This window comes from Hetaerina americana, unplaced genomic scaffold, assembly GCF_022747635.1.
Source record: "Hetaerina americana unplaced genomic scaffold, ioHetAmer1.1.p SCAF_14, whole genome shotgun sequence".
NCBI lineage: Eukaryota > Metazoa > Arthropoda > Insecta > Odonata > Calopterygidae > Hetaerina > Hetaerina americana.
This window is the reverse complement of record NW_027286514.1, coordinates 14,549,064-14,569,840: the sequence shown is the minus strand read 5'-3', so window position 1 is coordinate 14,569,840 and position 20,777 is coordinate 14,549,064. Positions and strand designations below refer to the sequence as shown.

The window sequence follows — 20,777 nt, the reverse complement described above, 5'->3', positions numbered from 1 at the left end:
AGGATTTCGTCCCTTAATGGGTCTTTGCTGCTCACGCCGTCAGTTTTCAACCCTCAGGAGGAGCGGCTTATTACTTCTTTGTCAAACTAATCCTACCCCTTATTTGATCCATCTCACTTCATCCTCATACCTCTTGAAATGTTTTTCTTTTTTAGAAGGGAGATTTCTCGCAAGATCTTTATGTTTCTCATTTCTCCTCCTTTCACTATTCTCCTCTTACCTAGGAATTTATGAAATTGCAAAAAAATTACTTAAAATCCTGCTAATTGTTGAGAGTAGGGGCGACTTTTACAAAAATACATCACAATTTTTATTTAAGTACTGCTTCGTGGGAATATATGCAAATTAACATAACCTAGATTTTTATTTGTACTTTCGAAATTAGAACTACCTTGTTGAATATAGATGAACCTTTCTCTTGGATTTACGGTTAGCATGCTGAATGTGATTTCGCATATAAGTAATACCAAAGATAATCATAATTTCTTTTTGCTATTGAGGAGAAATGATAATTAACGAGTCACACGACCCGGGTTTTAACACTTCGTCTCATCTTCAGGTCAAGGCCTGAGGATGACACGAAGTGTTAAAACCCGGGTCATGGGAATAAACATTCTATAATTGAAATCTTAATTGTTAATTTTCATATTTCTCCAATATGGAAAGTTTTTACAAAGTTAAGTCTAAAACTATACGGTTCTTTTTGTTAGATTTCAGATTGAAAGAATGCTTACCTATTTTTTCATCTGTGCATTGAATCATAGGATAATGTGTAGCATTTTTTTATGCAACTAGAAACACTATTTTTATTCATGCAATTCCTATGTTTATTCGGGAAACACGAAATTAAATATTCAAATATGTGGAATAAGATCAAGTGGAGAGCAAATTCGTGCCCAAACTCCCAATGCATTGAAAATGAAAATATAAGCGAAATTACATATTTTAACGGAATACATTTAAAATGACTAACATTTTCCTGAGGGCTTGTCGAAGTAGAAGGAGGTAGTTGGGTATGAAGTCATTTCAACCATTGGAATTAAGTCCGCTATTTAGCGAACAAACATTTATTTAAATACCCGCTGACCACGTGGCAAGATAAGGATCATACCTCTGTCTGGGAAGAAAATGATAATATATTTAGTCATGTGAAGTTGAAACTAACGACTCCTGAAACAGAAATTGGAGAATATATCTCTAAATATGGTTTATCAAGCTCTAAGTTACTTTAAGAAGCTCTAGACAAAGGAGTTTTGTATCTTAATGCAGTAGAGAAAACACGTTACGTGTTTCACATTACCGATCTAAGGTGAAATATCGTGGAAGAGCGTATTTTTTCGGGTCACGGTTAGGTTAGATCAATTCTAATACCACTCAGTTAAATCATTCGTGTGCATTTCTGTGTCATTGACATTTTTTATTTACAAAGGAAGGCGCCATTGAAAAGGAAAATTCCGTAGGGAATCTTATGTCATTGATAGGAAAGTTAAGGTTTTTTTTAGTTGGTGGCTCAGAATGAGGCATCTTTAGTTCTCGAAAATAAAAAAATTCTCAAAGAAAGGTGATACCATCATAGAATTTTTTTAGCTTTGAAATTGTGCTGGTACTCATTTTTTAAAAATCCAAGTCAACATTTTAATTCATCTGAAAGCTTTTTGAAATCGTAATAAATTTGTAGTAATTCATCAAATCACACTTCGTAGTCATCGAAACTACCGTACGAATTACTAATGCCGTAAAGTCATATTTTAATTGTATCGATTTAGATCTAATTTCGAATAAGATTAATATACAAACATGCGCGGAAAAGGCAAATGTGTGAGTCCCATCGAAAATTCATTTTTAGAAATGGAGATTATTGACTGAATGCACTCTTTAAAAAACATTCATATCCACCTTCTGATGATGACAGATTTCGTAATGTAGATGTGAAATAACCGACGATAAATAATTTTATTCGTAGTGAAAGTGTTTTTGCATGCATTGTGAATGAAGTAATCGACAGGTGTATTATCTGCTAAAATATCTTTGATTTCAGCGACGATTCTAGTTTGAGCAATGAAAAAATCCAAGTAAACAAAAAAATTCGCAGTGACTAATATTAATTAAAAGCCAACCAAATTTACCATCAGCGAGTTTCGTCATATTTGAGATAAGCCATATGACGTCCGAGTAAGCTAGTCTTATTAGGACCATGGCCCCGGTATAAGCCAGTTTTTCGTTACAGTTATTGAGCAAGGGGTCATTACGGTTTCATTCAAGAGTAATGCATTTGCTATATATATATTTATATATATATATATATATATATATATATATATATATATATATATATATATATATATATATAAAGTTAAACGCTCTGCATCCGTTTTTCCTACCTTCTTTAGATTTCTCCCAACAATCCCCTTTCCTCCCCCACATTACTAAGCACTTCCTCATTTGTTTTCCTTTCGGTTCATTTCACTGTCTCCATCCCTCTCCACACCCACTATTCTAAAGCCTTTAATCTACGTCAATCCTACTTCAATGACCAAGTTTCCCCGCAGTACATAACCTTTATATCAATTTTTAACCAACATTTTCTTAACATCCTTACTCAACGCCTCTATCATAAACTCGATTCTCCATGTGAAAGCTTTTGCCTTGCGCAATGTTCCTACTTATTTCCTTACTCATTTGACCATTTTGGTGCAAAACACTTCCGAGATACATAAACTGTTCCACCTGCTCTAGTAATTGCATTCCTACTTCAACTTTCAACTTAGCCTTTCTCTTTCTTAAATAACGTACATCCTTTGTTTTATGTACATTTATTCTCATCACATACCTCTCACACATATTCTCACACATACGTCACATTACGTCTCAATTTCGCCCAAGTAAAGACCTATATCTATCTACGCACTGACTTTCAAATACACTTACCAATACTTGCAACCACTTGGCTGACTGCAAAAATAGAGCTTGGTCATCAGCAAACCTTACTGATTTTGTGTATTCCCCGGCAACTTTAATCCCTAATTTCAGTTCTCCCTATGCCTGTTTAATTATTTCCTCCAAAAAGTATACGAGTACGTTTAACAACGCACATAATAATGGACAACCGTGCTTTACTCCTCTGCCTAACCTTAACCATTCGGACTCTCCATCCCCCACTCGCACCTGAGCAATCTGATATATGTACAGGTTGCTTATTAGCCTCCACACACACAAACAACTACATCCATAAACATTCTTTTAACCATCCCAGCCACAAATACGCTGTCTACCATTCTCTCATACACAGAATGTTAAATGTCCCTTTGGAAACCATGGCTTACAATAAAGAATTAGAATACATTAAAAATATTGCCAAACTTAATGGTTTCCAAGAATCACTGATTGACAACACGTTAAAGAAACACAAATTAAAGAAATTAATTTCCACGGCCACCACACACAAAAAAGACGCAACAAAGAAATACATTAAATTACCCTTCTATCCTCAGTTAACCAGAGGCATTGAAAACATTTTCAAGACTGCTGACACGAAAATTTCTTACACCAACAATTTCTTCCTCATTTCTATCAATATAGACAAGTACGTCCTGAATTTACTCTATGCTCCTCTCATTACTTCTATGGCATCACGCGTGCCTCTCCACCTCTTAAACCCAACTGATCATACCCTAAGTAATCATTTTCCCTACTCTACATCCTTTTGTTGATGATCCAGAGAACCACTTTAGCAGCGTGGAAATCAAAGTTATTGCTCTGTAGTCCTCACGTGATGTAGCCTTTACTTTTTGGATGAGGAACTGTAATTGATGTAATAAAGTCTTCCGGCTATATTTATGTCTGATAAATGGTACAAATTAGTCCATAAGTACTCTTCCTCCCACCTTTTCCTAACAATCATAAAGTTCTGCAGGAATAGTATCTATCCCACGGCCTTATTTGATTTAATTTCCCTAAATGCCTTTTCTATCTCACCGTCGAGTAAGCTGGGACCTAAGCTATCTTCATCAACGTTATTTTCTCTTTCTAAGTCTTTCTGTGTCTAAAATTGCTGGGCTAAGTTCTTTAACCGTACAGTCCTTCTACATGTATATATTTTTTCCATCTTTCTTGAACCTTTGTCGGTTCAATTAATGTTGTCCCAGACTCTTTTTCGTCGAAACGTCGGCCAATATGGAACCCTTGACTCGGTGGAAGACCCAAGAAAACTTCATGTAGCAAATACGCCGGGAAAGCACCAGATCTTACAAATTTTCCTTCCTTCCTTCCCAATAATGTTTTATCCTTCTTGTATGGCACCAGTTTCTTTTACGCATATATAATTCTTCCATCTCTCTTGAGTCTTTCACGGTTCAACCAGTGTTTTCCCAGACTCTTCTCAAGTTGTCAACACAGATAATCCTTTCTTACTTCCTAATGGAGTTTTAATCTTCTTGGATGGTGCACCAATTTCATCTTTTCCCTGTAAACTTTCCATAATCATGCACTTCATCCTCTACGTTTTACGCTTCTATTGCTATTTTTGCTACCCGTCTCAATTTATTATTGAACTCTTTGCACTCTCTTCTACCTAACTAGTGTTTAAATTCTTCCATTTCCTCCTTTCGTATATCTTCCTAATCATCTCATCCTTAATCCATGCTTTTCTTTTCCTATTAACAGTTTCCATATTTTCTTTTGCGGCTTTCAACATCCCTTTTTTGATATATTCCCATTTTTATCGATAGTACTCAGCTCTTTTACTTCACTCATGATTTTCTCTGCAGACTGCTGATACTTCATCCCACAGGGTAGCGACGGATAAGTTCAAAAGCAGCCTCCGAATCGAACACACGAATGCGTTTATTATGTATTTTAAATGGAAGTGTTAACCCACTACTCGAGACAAAAACAAGAATTTTTTCCATTTTCCAAATATACTCAGTTTTGTTGCTTCAATCGACCATGAAAATGAAACCTTGGGATGGATGGATATAGCTGAAACTCTAACAGCAGTATAGGAGGAGATGGGGCTTACTAAAAGCAAACCATTCCCGATACTAAGAGCACCAACTCTTGGATGTTCTAAGAAGTTATTGAACAGCACACATAATATAAAAGTATGCGCATAAATCCACACAAACATTCACACTCACTCACACACTCACGCACACATGTACACAATTCACATGTGCAATATGCCCGCACATATTCACACATTTCACATCATCCTTGAGGTTAGGCATTTCCTGGCGACATCAATGACTATAGGATTGGCTGGTCACCTATCGCTCATAGATACAAGGATGGGAATTTTCAGATTTCCACGACAGGCTATTACGATTCCGAATAAAAACAGAGCGAATCAAGAATTTAAGGTGTCAAGGTGTATTTTAATGCAATTGACGAGCTATGTGAATTAAGTCGTATTAAAAGGTAGGGCAACAAATGCTTTAATTTAATAGAATCAGAGATGTAACATACCTTGAAATCAAGTCCGTGTGTCACTGTCATCGGTATTTCATAAACCATTGACCATTTATCCTTAACGTATGGTAAGAACATTTAGCTACGAACACAATCACGTAGGAATTCAATAATAACCAGAGAGAGAGAGAGGAAATTAAGAAATGGAATACAGGGTCATTGGCCTTGGTATTTATTTTCGATGATTAATACTTTGCGGCTTCAATGAATGAATATACCTCTTCTTCACTCAACCATATTAAAGTCATATTCATTTTCTCTTTTGAAATTTTAATATTTGACAGTGATTTTACCCATACTATTTTATTTCATTTGGATTGCAATTGAATGCAACATGTAATTCACTAATGGCCCTCATGGAACCGGCTTCATTTCCGCATAACTAAAATTTTAATTTTATCATGGCCTCTCAAAATGATAATAATGCCCTAGACTTCAATGTGAAACGCCACAGTAAACACGGAGCATGGTTAGCTGATAGCTAAGGGTGATACTCGCCAAATACTAATCTCTAAGATGTGTGAGTTTCACACATCAGGCTGATATAACCAGTTCCCTGCGTTGCTGGTTGCACGAAAGAAGACATAATAGCCAAAAAATCATAGATTTTGTGGGCATCCAGAGGCGTAGCCTTGATACGAGCTCCCCAGTCAGTAGATCAGAGCTGCACTACTACACCCTCAATCACTTCCATATTTTTAAATGATTATAATCTCGTAACAAATAGATTAGGGTCTATTGGAGCAATATTTATTGCCAGTCAATCGGTTCATTTAAGTAAAACTATAATTAGACGTTTTATTGCTTTCCATCCATCGTCTAAGAGGTTTGGAGATGGAAACATGGACTAGCCACAGCCCAGGTCCAACTTAAACGTAACATCTTTAACTTCCATAAATCTTTTCCAATTTTGAATTCTGCTTTCAAGTATTTCGTCCACGATTTCCTATTCTTATGTTCTCCTTTCATAATCCTCCCATTCTCTATCAACATTCAACATTTTATCGTCAATTAAAGTGTCCTGTGTTCATTTCTCATATCTATTTTGCCTTTATTCCAAGAACCCTCTCATCTCCTCAAATGTTTGATATTTTGCTTCTTTTATTTTCTGTCTATTTTACTTTTTCCATTCTTCAACACACCCACTCTCCAAAGTCTCCTAATCCATGCTTAACCTCTTTCCACAAAAACCAAGTGTCGAAGTCGTACAGCATTACGCTCAAATTTAAAGCTAATGATATGTAATTAGGTTATACATACATATATATATATACATACGAGGGTCATCCGGAAAGTAGTACCCGTTCGTGCCGCATGAAGTGCTGACGACGCGAGTAGCCGCTGGACGAGGTCAGATAGCTTCAGTGGCTTGTCTGCCTTCTCTGAGCCAAGTTGCGTGACGCTAGCATTGCCTGTGTTGTTTCTGTGATTGTTTACAATGTTTAAAAAAATTGAGAACGCCGCCAGTTGTGAAGTGAGGGCAGTGATTAAATTCCTCAATGCAAGAAACGTTCGCCCATGTGATATTCATCGCCAATTAAAGGAGGTGTATGGAGACAATGTAATGGACGAGTCGTCTGTTCGGCGGTGGTGTCGCAACTTCAACATGGGGAGGGGGAACACACACGACGATGAGCGTTCGGAGAGACCGTCTGTCATTACAGACCAACTGGTGAGCTCAGTTGACGAATTCGTGAGGAACGATCGGCGCGTCACAATTGATGACATCTGTGAGCATTTTCCCAATGTTTCTCGAACAATTGTTCATGAAATTGTTAAACACCATCTGCATTATGCAAAAATTTGTGTAAGATGGGTCCCTCGCGTATCTCAATGAGCTGGCGGCGAAGGACTATGCAGCAGGAATACAGAAACTTGTCACACGTTATGACAAATGCCTTAATTTGCTTGGAGATTATGTTGAGAAGTAGTTTAAAGTATCCTCTTTCAAATAAAATTTTTTATGTTTGTTAATATTTACTTTTGTGTCTTTATTTCACGAACGGGTACTACTTTCCGGATGGCCCTCGTGTATATATATATATATATATATATATATATATATATATATATATGAGTGAAAGTCGGCGGAGAATCCGTAAAAACAGTTAGGTTCGCTGATGACTAAGCTTTAATTTGTCAGTCAGCCAAGGGGTTGCAAGCATTGCTGAGTGAATTGGAAATTCAGTGCGACAGGTATGGGATGAGAATCAATATCATCAAAACAAAGGGTATACGTTTTTCCAGAAAGAAAAGGGCCAAGCTAAACATTAAAATAGGAGGGCAAAAACTAGAGCAGGTAGGACATGTTTACGTATCTCGGAAGTGTTTTGGACAAACACGGTCAAAGTGATAGGGACGTAAGGAGAAGGATTGCGCTAGGCAAAGAGGCTTTCACAAGGAGGAGGGAGTTAATAACGGGGACGTTGAGCAAGGATGTTAAGAAAAGACTCGTAAAAACTTTAATTTGAAGCGTAGCTATGTACGGCGCGGAAACGTGGTCATTGAAGCAGCAGGATAGACGTAGACTGGAGGCTTTTGAAATGTGGGTGTGGAGAAGAATGGAGAAGGTGAAATGGACAGAGAAGAAAACAAACGAGGAAGTACTTGGTATGGTGGGCGAAGAGAGGGGTTTGTTGAGAGGAATCCTATGGAGGCAGGAAAAGTGGCTGAAGGGGGTATTGACCGGCAGCGGGATGTTGAAGACTGTAATAGAGGGGAGAATGTTAGGCAAACGAGGAAAGGGAAGGAACAGGATAGGGATGTTGGACGGGATGAAGGGAGGAAGAATGTACTCAGAGCTGAAGAGGGACCTGATGTAGACTGGGTTGCTAGATTTTGTTAGGAGTCACAAAATATTTATTTGGTAGTTGTATCCATTCAAAATCTTAACCGGTAGATCACCAAATAATAATATGTATATGTATATTTATATTTATATGTGAATATATATATATATATATATATATATATATATATATATATAGTTCAATACACAGTAACACACAATATAGAAACAAAAAAAGAACACTCACACGTATTTTCTTGATATTTCGACGGAAACAATCCGTGTTCCTCTGAAGATATAGAAGTAATGATCATTACTTCTATATCTTCGTCCGGATAATAAGTGTACTGAGCTCAGGAAAAAAAATTTATTACACTTTTACATATCTTAAGCTAATATTCCTCAAAATAGGACCCTTGTGAGTCGATACCCTTGTTCCAGCGGCGTTCCCATTCCTGGAACGCTCCCGCGAAGGCATCATCGGGAACCTCTCGAAGACACGTCGTCACGGCCTCTTCGACGACGTCCAAAGTCCCGTATCGCGTTCCTTTCAAACTCCTCTTTATCTTCGGGAACAACAACGTTCTCTAAAAAATGTGGATCATTTTTGCAGTGATCCGCAAGTTGTGTCGCGATTTCCAAACGATTGAGTCTTTGATCATCACTGAGCACTTTCGGCACCAACTTTGCACACATTTTTCGCATCTGTAATTGCTCCCTAATAATCTCGTGCACTACTGTTTTTGGCACATTACACTGCTCTGCTATCATCCGAACACTAAGACGACGACCAGAGTTCAGTACATCGCGAACTTTTCGCACATTTTCGTCGGTGAGTGTCGTTGATGGGCGTCCAGGCCGTGGTTCGTCGTCGACCTCTTCTCTGCCCTCGACGAACATCTTGTGCCACCGAAAGATCATGTTTCTGGACATGGCTGACTCCCCGTAAGCCTGGTTAATCATACCGACAGTTTCGGTAGACGATTTCCCAAGCTTTACCGCAAATTTGATGGCATAACGCTGCTCCAAAAACTTCGGCATCGCGTTCCGTGACGTGGGTCGAGCGTGGAGGTTCGTGTTAACAGAGCTCCTCACTACACCACAGCTCAGAGCCGACTGCCTTTTTCAGCGTCGCTTGCCAACATACCCCCCTCCAATCGCAGCCCGTCAGAGCGGTGCTGGACGCGCCTGGAGCGGCGGGAAAAAATCAGTACACTTATTTTCCGGACGAACCGAAACGAATATGTATATGTATATATATAATTTATACAGTAGTTGTGATAGTTCTTTTTCGACTGCACAAACTTGATATTCATTATAGGTTGCTCATTATTTGCTTTATATTCGCATTTAAGAATATTTAATGCCTGGAATTTATTGCTGAACTTTCCCGAGTGAAAAATTATCCATTATCCTCAAAATTGGCATCAAATGGATTTTTACGTTAAGCTTATGGTGGAAATTTGGTGGCAACGGCGGACTCATTTCACCTGTCGAAATTGGACCATATTTTTAAAGATATCGAATAAGAAAATAACATATTTTGAAGGATATCGACGTCCCATCTCACGCCTCACTTTTCAGCCACTGCTCCTCGCAGAAGTTTGTCAAGATTTGTTCCATCTGGTCTTCAGAGAATTCCGTTGTTCGCGCCCCGTGAATATTTTTCTTTCTCCCAATCAGCGTCGTTTTACAGGATATCTTTTCCCCTAAATTCCGCCACAGGATATCTTTTACCTGAAGTAATCACGAGCGCGAGAATCGCAGAGTCATCGGGAGTAATTGAAGTTGGTTAACCGGCGGAGAAAAATTTGCTGGGACCACCTACATGTTGAATGATTCCGATGGGAAAAAAACAAAGAAGAATAGACTGACAGGCTTTGCTGCGAGACTAGGTGACGACCGTGACGTATACAGTTGGCGGGGCGGGAGGAGAAAGGGACTGCTTGCTTACGTGAGTGTGTGTGTGTGCAGGATTGGATTGTCCTGCGTTCCCTGCAAAATCGTGCGTCGAGTGGTTTCGTTGGAATTAAGGTTGCAGTATTTGAGGAAAGGGAGGTGGTTTGAGAAGAGAATATTGTAGGGTGGGGATAAGGGGTCTAGGGGTTTAGAGAGTCGAGAAGGCCGGGAGGGGCTGGGGATATCACGTGCGTGTCCCATAATGCTAGGCGTGGCACCTCTTCTCTCCCCTCCGCCTCCTCCGCCCGCCGTCGACCCTCGCCCCGGCGCCACTGTCGTCTGTCCCTCTCTCTCTCTCTCTCCACGGCTGCGCACCCCCGCGTACCCTTACCCTCTCCCCTCCTCCTTCTTTTCCCCTTCCTCTCCACGGTACGGAAGTTGGGCCCGAAATAATAATAATGATGATAAAAATACGGAATAAAATCAGCTAAAAAATAATCCTCCCACTCTTCTTTTCCCCAATCTAACCTCCACCTATATACTCCGGCCGTGTCGCTCGCTACTGGAAAAACCGCGAGGAACATACTTTCCATCATCCCCGCCAGAGCTTCCCTCCCTTAAACCTCCTCTCTCCTCCATCCTCCCCTCCCCCCAACCCTCGGCAAGGGAGTTCCCATCCCTCGACTCGTCGACCAATGGCGTTCCACCCCTATCTCCCTTTTCATAACCTCGACCCGCCCCCCTTCTACCTCTCCCCATACCCCTTACCCTTCCCCCCGCCCACCCCTGGTAGATCGCACAGCCCTTTCTTCGACTCCCGCACACTCAGTTCGACTGAAGCCTTCGACGGAGCGCACGCCGGCGCTCCCGCCCGAGGATCCGACGGGCACGTGGCTTTAAAACCCTCCCTCCTTTCGATCCTTCCCCCGGCCCACCCTGTTCCTTTCTCGGCGCGCGAGGAGGGCGTGCGTGTCCACACGCGGCGGCGGGAGCAAGCACGGCCGGGAGAGCGGCGGGGGATCGCTGAGGGCGTCGGACACGCGCGCACTCCGACCCCCTCTCGCGGGGGCACACGCGGCGGCGCGCCCACTTGTTCGACCCGGCGTGCAGCCACTCCGTCTCCACTCTCGTCTCTCTCTTCCCTCCGCCTCCTCCTGCCCACGACACTTTCTTCCCCGCTCCCCGTCTCCCTGCTCCTCATTGGCGCGCGGAACAAGATCGGAGGGAAGAGTCCGTCGGGAGGAGGGTTAGATGTAATACCTTCCCCGTCGTTCTACACTCGCTCTTCCCTCTTACTTCCCCCACTCTCCACCCACATACGCTACAACCTTCCCATATCGGTAACATCGCCCGGTGTCGAGGCTGCGGAGAGTTGTGAGAGAGTGCCGAGGAGCCGTCTTCTTCGGGAGCCGGACACGCGGGGGGTGTGCGTGAGGGTAGTTGAGAGTCCCAGGAAAAAATTCTCCCGGATAGCAGTGCCTCCCTCCCGCCGACGGATTCAGCTTGCCCCCCGTGTTCGCGGGTGAGACGTGCCCGCCCTTCTTCCTTGCCCTTTTTCTCCTCGCGGGGGGCGGGAGAACAGGAGACAGAGATAACAAATAAACGAAGAGCAACGGAGTTCGCTCCCGTGCGGGGGTGTGCTCGCAGTGAGGGCGTGTCGAAAGAGCGAGGTGTTCGGCAGTGGTGTTATTGGAGGCGCCCGCTACGCATGACGTAGAATTAAACAGAAACAGGAACGAGTGCAAACACACACGCGACCCCGGGGGGAGCGGTAATGGAGGAGGGCGAGGCGTCGACGGTGGCGTGCGACTCCGCTCGGTGCGGTGGCATCCTCGCCTTAACGGCCTCCTCTCTTTCCGCCAATCGATAGGTGTTGGGGGCCTTCGCATCCCCCGCTGAAAAGGCCCTTACCCCCTCACACGCCCCTCCTCCCTCGTTCTCTCTCTTCTCCTTCCCTTGAAAAAACCCTAAACCACCCCACGAATCGCCTGTCCCCCCCCACGGGGGGAGGGGGCATGCCGGCCGCACAGCCGGTGGGCGCTGCCGCCGCCCCCGGTGGACGAGGCGGCGGGGCCCGCCGTCGCACCGCCACGGGCCTCGCGAAGTCGCCGAGGGCCGGCGGGTCTTACGGTGGCGTCCCCGGGTCCTCATGAGGGAGGGGTGGATGACTCCACCGCCGCCGCCGGGGAAAGGCGAGGAGGTCGCCGCGTGACACGACGGAGCAGGGCCCCCTCCGCTGCTGCTGCTGCCGCTGGCCCCTCCGCCTCCCCCTCCCGGAGACAGAACCGCGAGGGGGAGAGAGAGCGGGAAGGATAGAGAGAGGCCCTCCTCGTGTTTAATTGCTGTTCCCCCAACCCCACAAGACGCCGGATGGTTTCAAAGCACCGATTTCCTTAGGAGGATCCTTCCGCGCGACGAGAAGGACATCCTCCCGTTCAAGAAGACAGCCTTGGAGAGAGAGAGCAAGAGGGCTTCAGGAGGAGGAACAGGGGGGACAAAGGGAGAGAGATACACACAAAATCACACACACATACATACATACACACACACCCAAGGACATAACCCACACACAACGATAGAGGCTGAGAGAAGATGCCTGTAAGGAGGGGACATGTGGCGCCCCGCACGACTATCATCGAAACCATCATCAGGAAGTTTGACACGCACAGTGAGTATACGCACGACATGTGCTTCCCATGGGGCTAGGCGTGCGGTCGGGACGGGGTTTTATTCCTCTAGGGGCGGAAGGGACGAACGTTTCGCCTTCACAGAGCTCTAGGAGGCGATAGCCATTGTCGTTTTCATTTTACCGTAAGATGTGTCGTAATGATAGAGAAACGTTTATTGGACAAAGGGTGTCGTGTGGCGGGCTGATTTTTGAATTCATTGACTTAACAAGGTCGGCCGGCATTAAGAAATGATATTTTACGTGCGCTCGAGGCATTCGACCTTGGCGTCACGAATCCCTACCGTTAAAACAAGTGGGCGTTGTCGCATGCCGGGGAGGTCTCATGAAACAAGAGGGCGATCGAGAACTGCTGTCCGTAGATACCTTTACCATTCCTGTCACGATTAGTTAGGAATGTTTCGTCCTACAAACGAAATGTGGTGAATGCTTATCTTAAACTTTTAGTATTTATTTATTCTCTGCTGGTTTTTAAAATATGAAATATACTTGTTAATGAGACTATTAGTAGGCTGATTTATACACGTTAATGAAGGGAGCTTTTCAGATGACCATAGCGAGAACTATGGTACCAGGATTCTGGAAGGAGAATATTTCTCAGTCAGAAATCTTCATACTTTATGTTACTCCAATCATTCATTAGCATGTCAGAATTTTCGTCAAATCAAGTTTAATATTTTTATGTGAATTGTGGCGTTAAGGGGATTATGATAGAAGCTTAGCCCATAGCCAACTCCACATGAACATCTTGTAAAAATAACGTACTTATTATGTGGTTGTCATTCGTTACTTGCCACGTTATTAGTGACACCAATGGATTAGAAATGCATAGACCTTATTTTGATATCATATTGCCAGGATTTTAGAATTTCCTTTAAAACAAAAGTATAATACTATTCTTCAGTGTATTTTCCGGCCTGAGATTCTAGGTAAATATTTCTTATTAGCTCGTATGGTACGTCCTGGTGCATGAAACTATGACATCCTTTGACTTTACGGTTTATTTTATAGGGCTTAGATGTAACATTAATGGAAAGTTCAGCGTAGGCTTCGAGGAAGGAATGCAGGATGAACATCCATCAAAGAAAGATAATTTCCAACGTGTATTGACCTATGTCATGGCTCTTGCTATGCAGAAATACATGTTGTGCTATTTTAGAATCTCAATTTTCCCATGGCCATCGTGCCATATAGGCGAGGAACTTCCAGTGATTGACTCGGGCAATGGGAAATACACCTGTCGTGTACGATCAATATTTGGCCCAAAAACAATTTCCACTCACGGTGACAAAATACTTACGGCTAGGAATTTCTTTCACGCCCACATTACTCATTGCAAATGACAGCATTAATTCGTTCGTGGTCCATGAAACGGAAGTAATGAATCCGAACCCTCTGAATGTCACCACGCATTCCGTCGGCTCACTAGAAGTACGTTGTCCGCACGGTCGAGTTAGAGAGATAGAGCACCCTTCTCGTGAATTTCGAACAAAGATCTTCCGTTGGGAGGTCGTCTGTCTCCTCGATGTCCCTTCGGGCGAGTGAAGTCGGCCTCAAGTCCCCGGTGTGCATTGCGGTCGGCTGTTCGAGGCGAAGAGTATCCACAGCCCCAGAGTTGGAAGTGAGAAAAGTGTGTGCGAAATTAGAACTGAGGAAATGGGATCGCTGAGAATTTCGGTTTCTGATTACGATTATGAATCTGGAGGAAAGTATTATATTTGCTTGAAGCAACGACTTCCTAACACACATTTCCAAGATTAGCGCGAGAATCTAAGTTACCTGGTATAAAAGGATGTGAAAAGGGTCTTTTGAGAGTTTTTACTCTCTTCTTAGCCTAGCGGATCTTTTTGTGAGGGTTTTACCGTAGATAATTTTAGAGTTTTTTTCTGGAGAAGACTCACCTGTTCTATTAGAAAAAAAGTAGACTGACTTCAGTGTGCGTAGGCTACTTGTATGCTGTTAAGGACTTTTGTTCATATCCCTATACTATCCACGCTCACTAGTTATCCTCTGAACATAATTATTAATTAGTCTGAAGACTAATAATTTTCTGCCTGGTCGGAAAGATTGATTTTACATCGAAAAATCATATGCCTCCTGGATATACTGGATATATATAGATACATATACATATATATATATATATATATATATATATATATATATATATATATATATATATATATATTTATACTCCTCTCTTTACACCTCTCTCTCTCTGTATATATATATATATGTATATATATATATATGTATATATATATATGTATATGTATATATCTATGTACATATATGTCTATATTTATATATGTATGTATTTGTATATATACAGTGTGTGTATGAGAGGAGTGTGTGTATATATACATATACACACATTCCTCTCTTTTAAGAATCAGGAATAATGATGGATTACCAAATCTATATTTTGGGACTGTTGCCGCGAGAATTTCCTGGTATGCAAACTTTACAACTGAGTTATAAATGGCATAATTAATCACAGAGAATATTGAGACTTGTTACCATTTTATCATTCTCATTGATCGGCCACAAAAAAATTAAATCTCTTTCGACGTCAAGATTCATTTAAACTAGCTCAATAAAATAAACGACCATGTGTAAGTGCTTTGGGCGTTCTCGAATCACACTTCAGTGTTTGAAGGCTGTCGAATGAATCACGTGGTGTAGTCAAGAGGTGGGTGTTCCACGCTCTCTGATAAACTTACGTATTTTACGAGAAGTTGAATTACACTAATGGTGCATGAAAACGATGTTTGGCGTTCCCCATATCTGATAACATTGACTTGGTGAAAAAACACACATTAAAATCGTGCCCCCATTACCTTGAATAGTCCACGAAGAATTTCCTCATTCTAGGCGTATCTAATGTTTACCTTTTAAGTGCACTCAAGAGCAAATTATGCGACACTACGAGTTATTTTGATAGCGCCGGAAATTTATATACTCCGACACGCAGCCATAAATGTTTGCTTTATCCGATGAAGTAATAAATACTGATAAAACGAAATACCAAATTGACCCTCAGCCATTAAAGACTCGTGTTAGGCTCCAATAAACAAGTTTCAGAGTCGAAGGAAAGTGAAATTTTGATGCAAAAAATATCTGTGTAGAATTTATAGATCTGGAGCTCTTGCTCATTGAGAGAAAAGTTATTAGAGGAATAAAGGCATGGAAAAACTAGGTAATAGACGAACCTTGACCTGAAATTATTGCCGTGACAAAACGTGGATGAGACCATTACATGGTTTCAAATACCTTTCGAGGGTTCATTTGCATGGGCTCTCAAGGTTACTTGCAAGGATTCTCTTTTATAAAAGTAGGAGGTTGGGCCTAAGAGAGATAAAACATTATACTTTCCGGTAAATTCAGTGTTACAAACTCAGTATCTCGTGAACGAAATGAAGGAGATACTATACTTCTCGTATGAATAATTGGCTCATCGGTGTGATAATAAATTTAGGTGCCTGTGGTATCTAGTTACATTTTTGACTACTTAAGCAAGTAGAAATTAATCCAAATTTAATAAGGAAATAGAGTTTCTACCGGTATATACTCTGTATATAGGTTTTCTTGTTCTAGAATCCATAGAAAAAATCCGGAACCGCCTTATTACTCAGGCATACCAACTGTGCAATTTAGATCGGTGGAAATCAGACCCAATTCATTATCTATTATTCTTCTAATCATGAGATATTCATCCAAGAATTGATTCTTAGCAGCCGTCCTGTCCTCTAACGATCTTCTCATACCTTTTTAGTTCTCCAGACTAATGCTTCCCATCACTTGCATGTCGTAAGTCGCCTATACCCATTCCATTAACCTTTTTCATATTGTCTTACATTTTGGTTTTCAACAAACTATTGATTCTCAGTATGTGTCTAGTTATTTTTCCCCCTCTATCTCTAAGTATTCTACATAGACCTCCGTCGTAAATACTCTTCTATGCCGTTGCTGATCGTCGGGCAATTTCTGACTTGGTGCCTTATTCAGTCTTTTCATTAAAAACTCAGGTTTCTCTCATGTTCGGGTCGTTTACGTCTCATAGTCGTTGACTAGTGAACTAAGCGAGTTTTTACGAACCGTTTGCCAAAGCTAAGGTGGTTATATTTATGAGAAGTGTTTTCCCTTATGCTTATAAGTAGGAGTACTGCCAGAAAACATTCTTAAATCATCCTGCTCAACCTGTAGTTTCTCTTCTTCCGTCGCCGATGATCCTGATTATATGGATTTTTTAATATATTGATCTTGTTTCCAACTAGCATTAATACAGTGATGAGACCAACATACCAGTTGTAAAAGTTTACGTGAAAGATACCTGATGAATATTGGCATTTAGCAGAGTCCTGGGCATTTCAATCAGTTCAGCCAACGCGTTCTTCTTTTTTTTTCCTGGGGGTCTAAGGCCACACTAAACGATGCCGAACGAAATATTGCCGATTTACAAGCGCCGTGCATAGAATTCCTTCACTTTCGTTACGAATCTCTTTTCGCGTTCAGTAATCATGGCACAAAATTTGAACGCCAACAGTAAATTTGAAGAATGCATCGGGCAATAGGGTCACATAGTTACATTTGATTTGGGCAAAAAAGAAATGAAAGACACTTAATCAAACCCTGAGCATTTTATCATTATTTGTCACGAAGCGAAACGTTGTTGGATTTGCGAGGCAACGCTATGAAGCAAACCGTATTCATTTCAGCCTTTGCCCTCGTGGTTGTTGTCCTTTAGGTTCCACGTATCAGCGGGAGTCTCCCGTTGCTAGGAGACGGCTTTGTCGCGGTCGTATTTGCCGGTTACACTTTGAAATCTACAATTGGGATGCTGCTGTGACCCCCCCGTACAGATCACCCTTTCTTTCAAACATCAACAAGCAGGAAAGCATTTCATCATAAACTTACTTATTTTTGTTTAAGACCGATGAAATGGATCTGAACTCCAGTGATATGTGATTTTGAAGTACTCACCGTGGAAATGGTCACGATAGTTAAGTTTTTAGACCTATCCTTCGTACTGCTCGTTGGTGAAGGACATTTTCTGCCGCTGAGTGAAAACTTCTGTCGTTCCAGGAATAAATTGGGGCCAAGGCATGTTATCCTACTAAGGTTTCCACTCCAAAAAGTCTTATTCAGCAGTCAAAGTATGCAGTCGTTTACTGCCAATGCCACCAGAGTATCATGCAGATCAAATAATTTATTTCAAAACAAGTTGTTATCGTATGTTTGATGTTGTTATCAAACCGTGAACCACCCATAGGGAATGCCATTATGAATCGGTCCTAGTATTAGAATAAATTTGGGTTGTGTGAGCGTTCAGTGGAAATTTTCGTAAGTTTCATTATGGTGCAACAGGGGTTGGAATTTATGCCTAAACGCAGATACAAACTAGTGTTTCTGAGTTACTGAAATGTTCCGTTTCTAGTCACGTACATATCGACTTGCTAAGGCAATGCGCTACTTCAAAAGAGTTGTTTGGCACGAAATTCCCCTTTCTTCTTTGTGATCTGATCTCGGTGGGGTGGAGCCCTTGAATCTGATAGACCCGCTCAAAAATTGACCACCGTTGATAAAATCATCGGCATATTTTCACTGCGGGACCTCTCTGTGTCTGATATCGCAGATTCAATTATAATCAATCCTTTTTGCGCTCAAAAATCTGGGTGCCGCCGCCTATTTAGGTAATCTAATTAGGTATCCGTAGGGAAAATATCACGCGTAATGACTTGGATAGAGAAAATATTTCAAGCAATTTTTCACGAGCTGGAAAATATGAGATGAGACCATATTTTTCCATATGCCCTGCTAAAACTACTTGTATGTTTATTTATATGGTCAACTTTCATTCATTTTATAGTAGGAATTTTTCTGTTGAACTTCGTATTGTATATACCCACACCGCCGAAAATCAATTTTAGTTGGTCCTACATTCAATATGCTACCCAAATAATATTTCAAGAAAGATATTAACCATTGATAATTCGATAACTCAATAGTAACCAATTATAAGTGTTTTCTGTCAATATTAGAGTGATTTCAGGACTGTTAGAGTTGATTTTTTGGCGTGCGGTTTTTTTCAACAATTTTAAATTACTTATGGAATATAACTGCTGTCTGTACATTGTCTGAAACCCTTACTGGGGTGAAAGGTTTTTTTTTTTAATTTTTGTAAGCCACTCAACCTCACTATTCGAAGTGCTATTTTCGTACAACACTTCGTGATTAGGTGCATTCATATTGATTTTTCAGAAACTCTCTCAAAGCTGTCAGAATTGTCTCTTCCCATGGTTACCACTCGGCTCGTAGTTCCCCACAGTGAAGGATACTTCATGAAATTTAGATGGCTTCGTGGAAGGTAACCTTCATAAACGCAGTGCTAAAAATCTCATTATTCAACCAGTACTTATCGAAACATTGCATAATAATGCTAAATTTTTAACATTGCTTATTTGAAATTTAAACTCTGGGTTTTAATTTAATTCCTCACACGTGTTCACGGCAAAATGCCAGATGGCTTGAGAAATCCATTATGCTCTACGATTTTAAAATTTACTGCGGGATGTTGAAATATGATCGGATGGTCAAAGGAAATGGCGAAAGAAAAAGGATTAAGAGACGTTAGTATTAAGTTGAGGTGGAAAATGCACTAGGAGGTAGAATCTGAAAATAAAAAGAGGCTAGGCTAGTAGAAAGGAAGAGCTGATTGGAGGAGAAAGGATTCTTTAAAGACACAGAAGTAGGACGTAGGTCTTGAGATTCCAGTGCGGTAAGCTAAGGATAGCTGCGACAAAATGAAAAGGTAGCCTATAGGTTGAATCTTGTTGGAGAAAGAAGTGAGTCAAGATTTAGCCCGGGGGCATAGAAGTATCGATTCATCGCGTTTTGGGCTCTGTATGTGGGTTGTCGGACAAAAATGCGGTTTACATAAAATGTTTTGTTCCCTGACTGCGGGGCATTGTTGCCATTTCGGGTACGCCGTAGCCAGCAAAGGTCCTGCATATAATGTCTTCTCGATACCCTAACCCCTTGAATCATTTCGTAAAATATTCCACCCTAAAATTTCTTTAAATTTGTGGGTTTTCCGTATTCCTACGTCCTCACATTGCAACTGCTCATTTCCTTAACATTTTCTTTTTGCCTAGGTTCCCAAGACAATCGATTTTTATGATTAAATTTCCGAGGGAAAATTAGGTTATGAAGGGCATTAATCATTGTATTTTCCGAAAGACGTATTTTTCGTGCCGGGGAAAGACGTTTATTCGGCGATTTGAGTATCCATAAAAGTATGGCATTGGTCATTTTATTGGATATTACGCAAGAACTGATGGTTCGGTTTATGGTCGTTTTTTTATCGTGAGCGCCCCCCATTCTCTTACTCGTTCCCTCTATTCTGTGTCACTCCTTCCACATGGATCATCCTCGGCGTAAATATTTGTATGGCTTAATCTGGTCTAAATACTAAACGTATCGATTGATTGGAGACCGTAATTGATTCATATTTGTATTAGGCAAATCTTACCGCCTGGAATGTTAGCTTCGTGGTATATCATGTCTAATAACATCTTTGCAAATCTCGATTATTTTTCTTCATAATGGCGCTCCGAGAGGATAATTTACAGGAATACAGGTTTTCAAACGGATATTGTTTTATGAGTGGGTAAGATATTATGACATGCTTTGGCTCTTGTCCCATTTTTTTCTGTGACCACCTCGTTTTCTCTGTAGTGAAATAATTCACATATCAGGGATTTTTCATTTAAATTCGAATCTACAGTACTTCGGAGAGGTCAATGTGCTTTTGTTTTAACTATCAGGCTATCAGGCAGGATGTCTTGTTCGAAGGGCTCGGAAGCATGTCTCAAAGAAGGGCTAGGAATTGATAATTATATAGAATTACTTTTGGGAAGAAGGAACTCATTTAAGAAT

General features: G+C 41.2%; 1 protein-coding gene across 1 annotated transcript in view; it reads left to right on the top strand.

Annotated features, from left to right (window-relative positions):
• The first annotated feature begins 12,216 nt into the window (after window positions 1-12,216).
• The window catches only part of sei (potassium voltage-gated channel seizure), an 858,190-nt gene continuing 849,629 nt past the window's right edge, over window positions 12,217-20,777 (top strand). Inside the window, exon 1 of the mRNA XM_071583602.1 lies at window positions 12,217-12,821. Coding sequence (XP_071439703.1) covers window positions 12,746-12,821 — 76 coding nt within the window. The 5' untranslated portion in view covers window positions 12,217-12,745. The remainder of the gene's footprint in view (window positions 12,822-20,777) is intronic.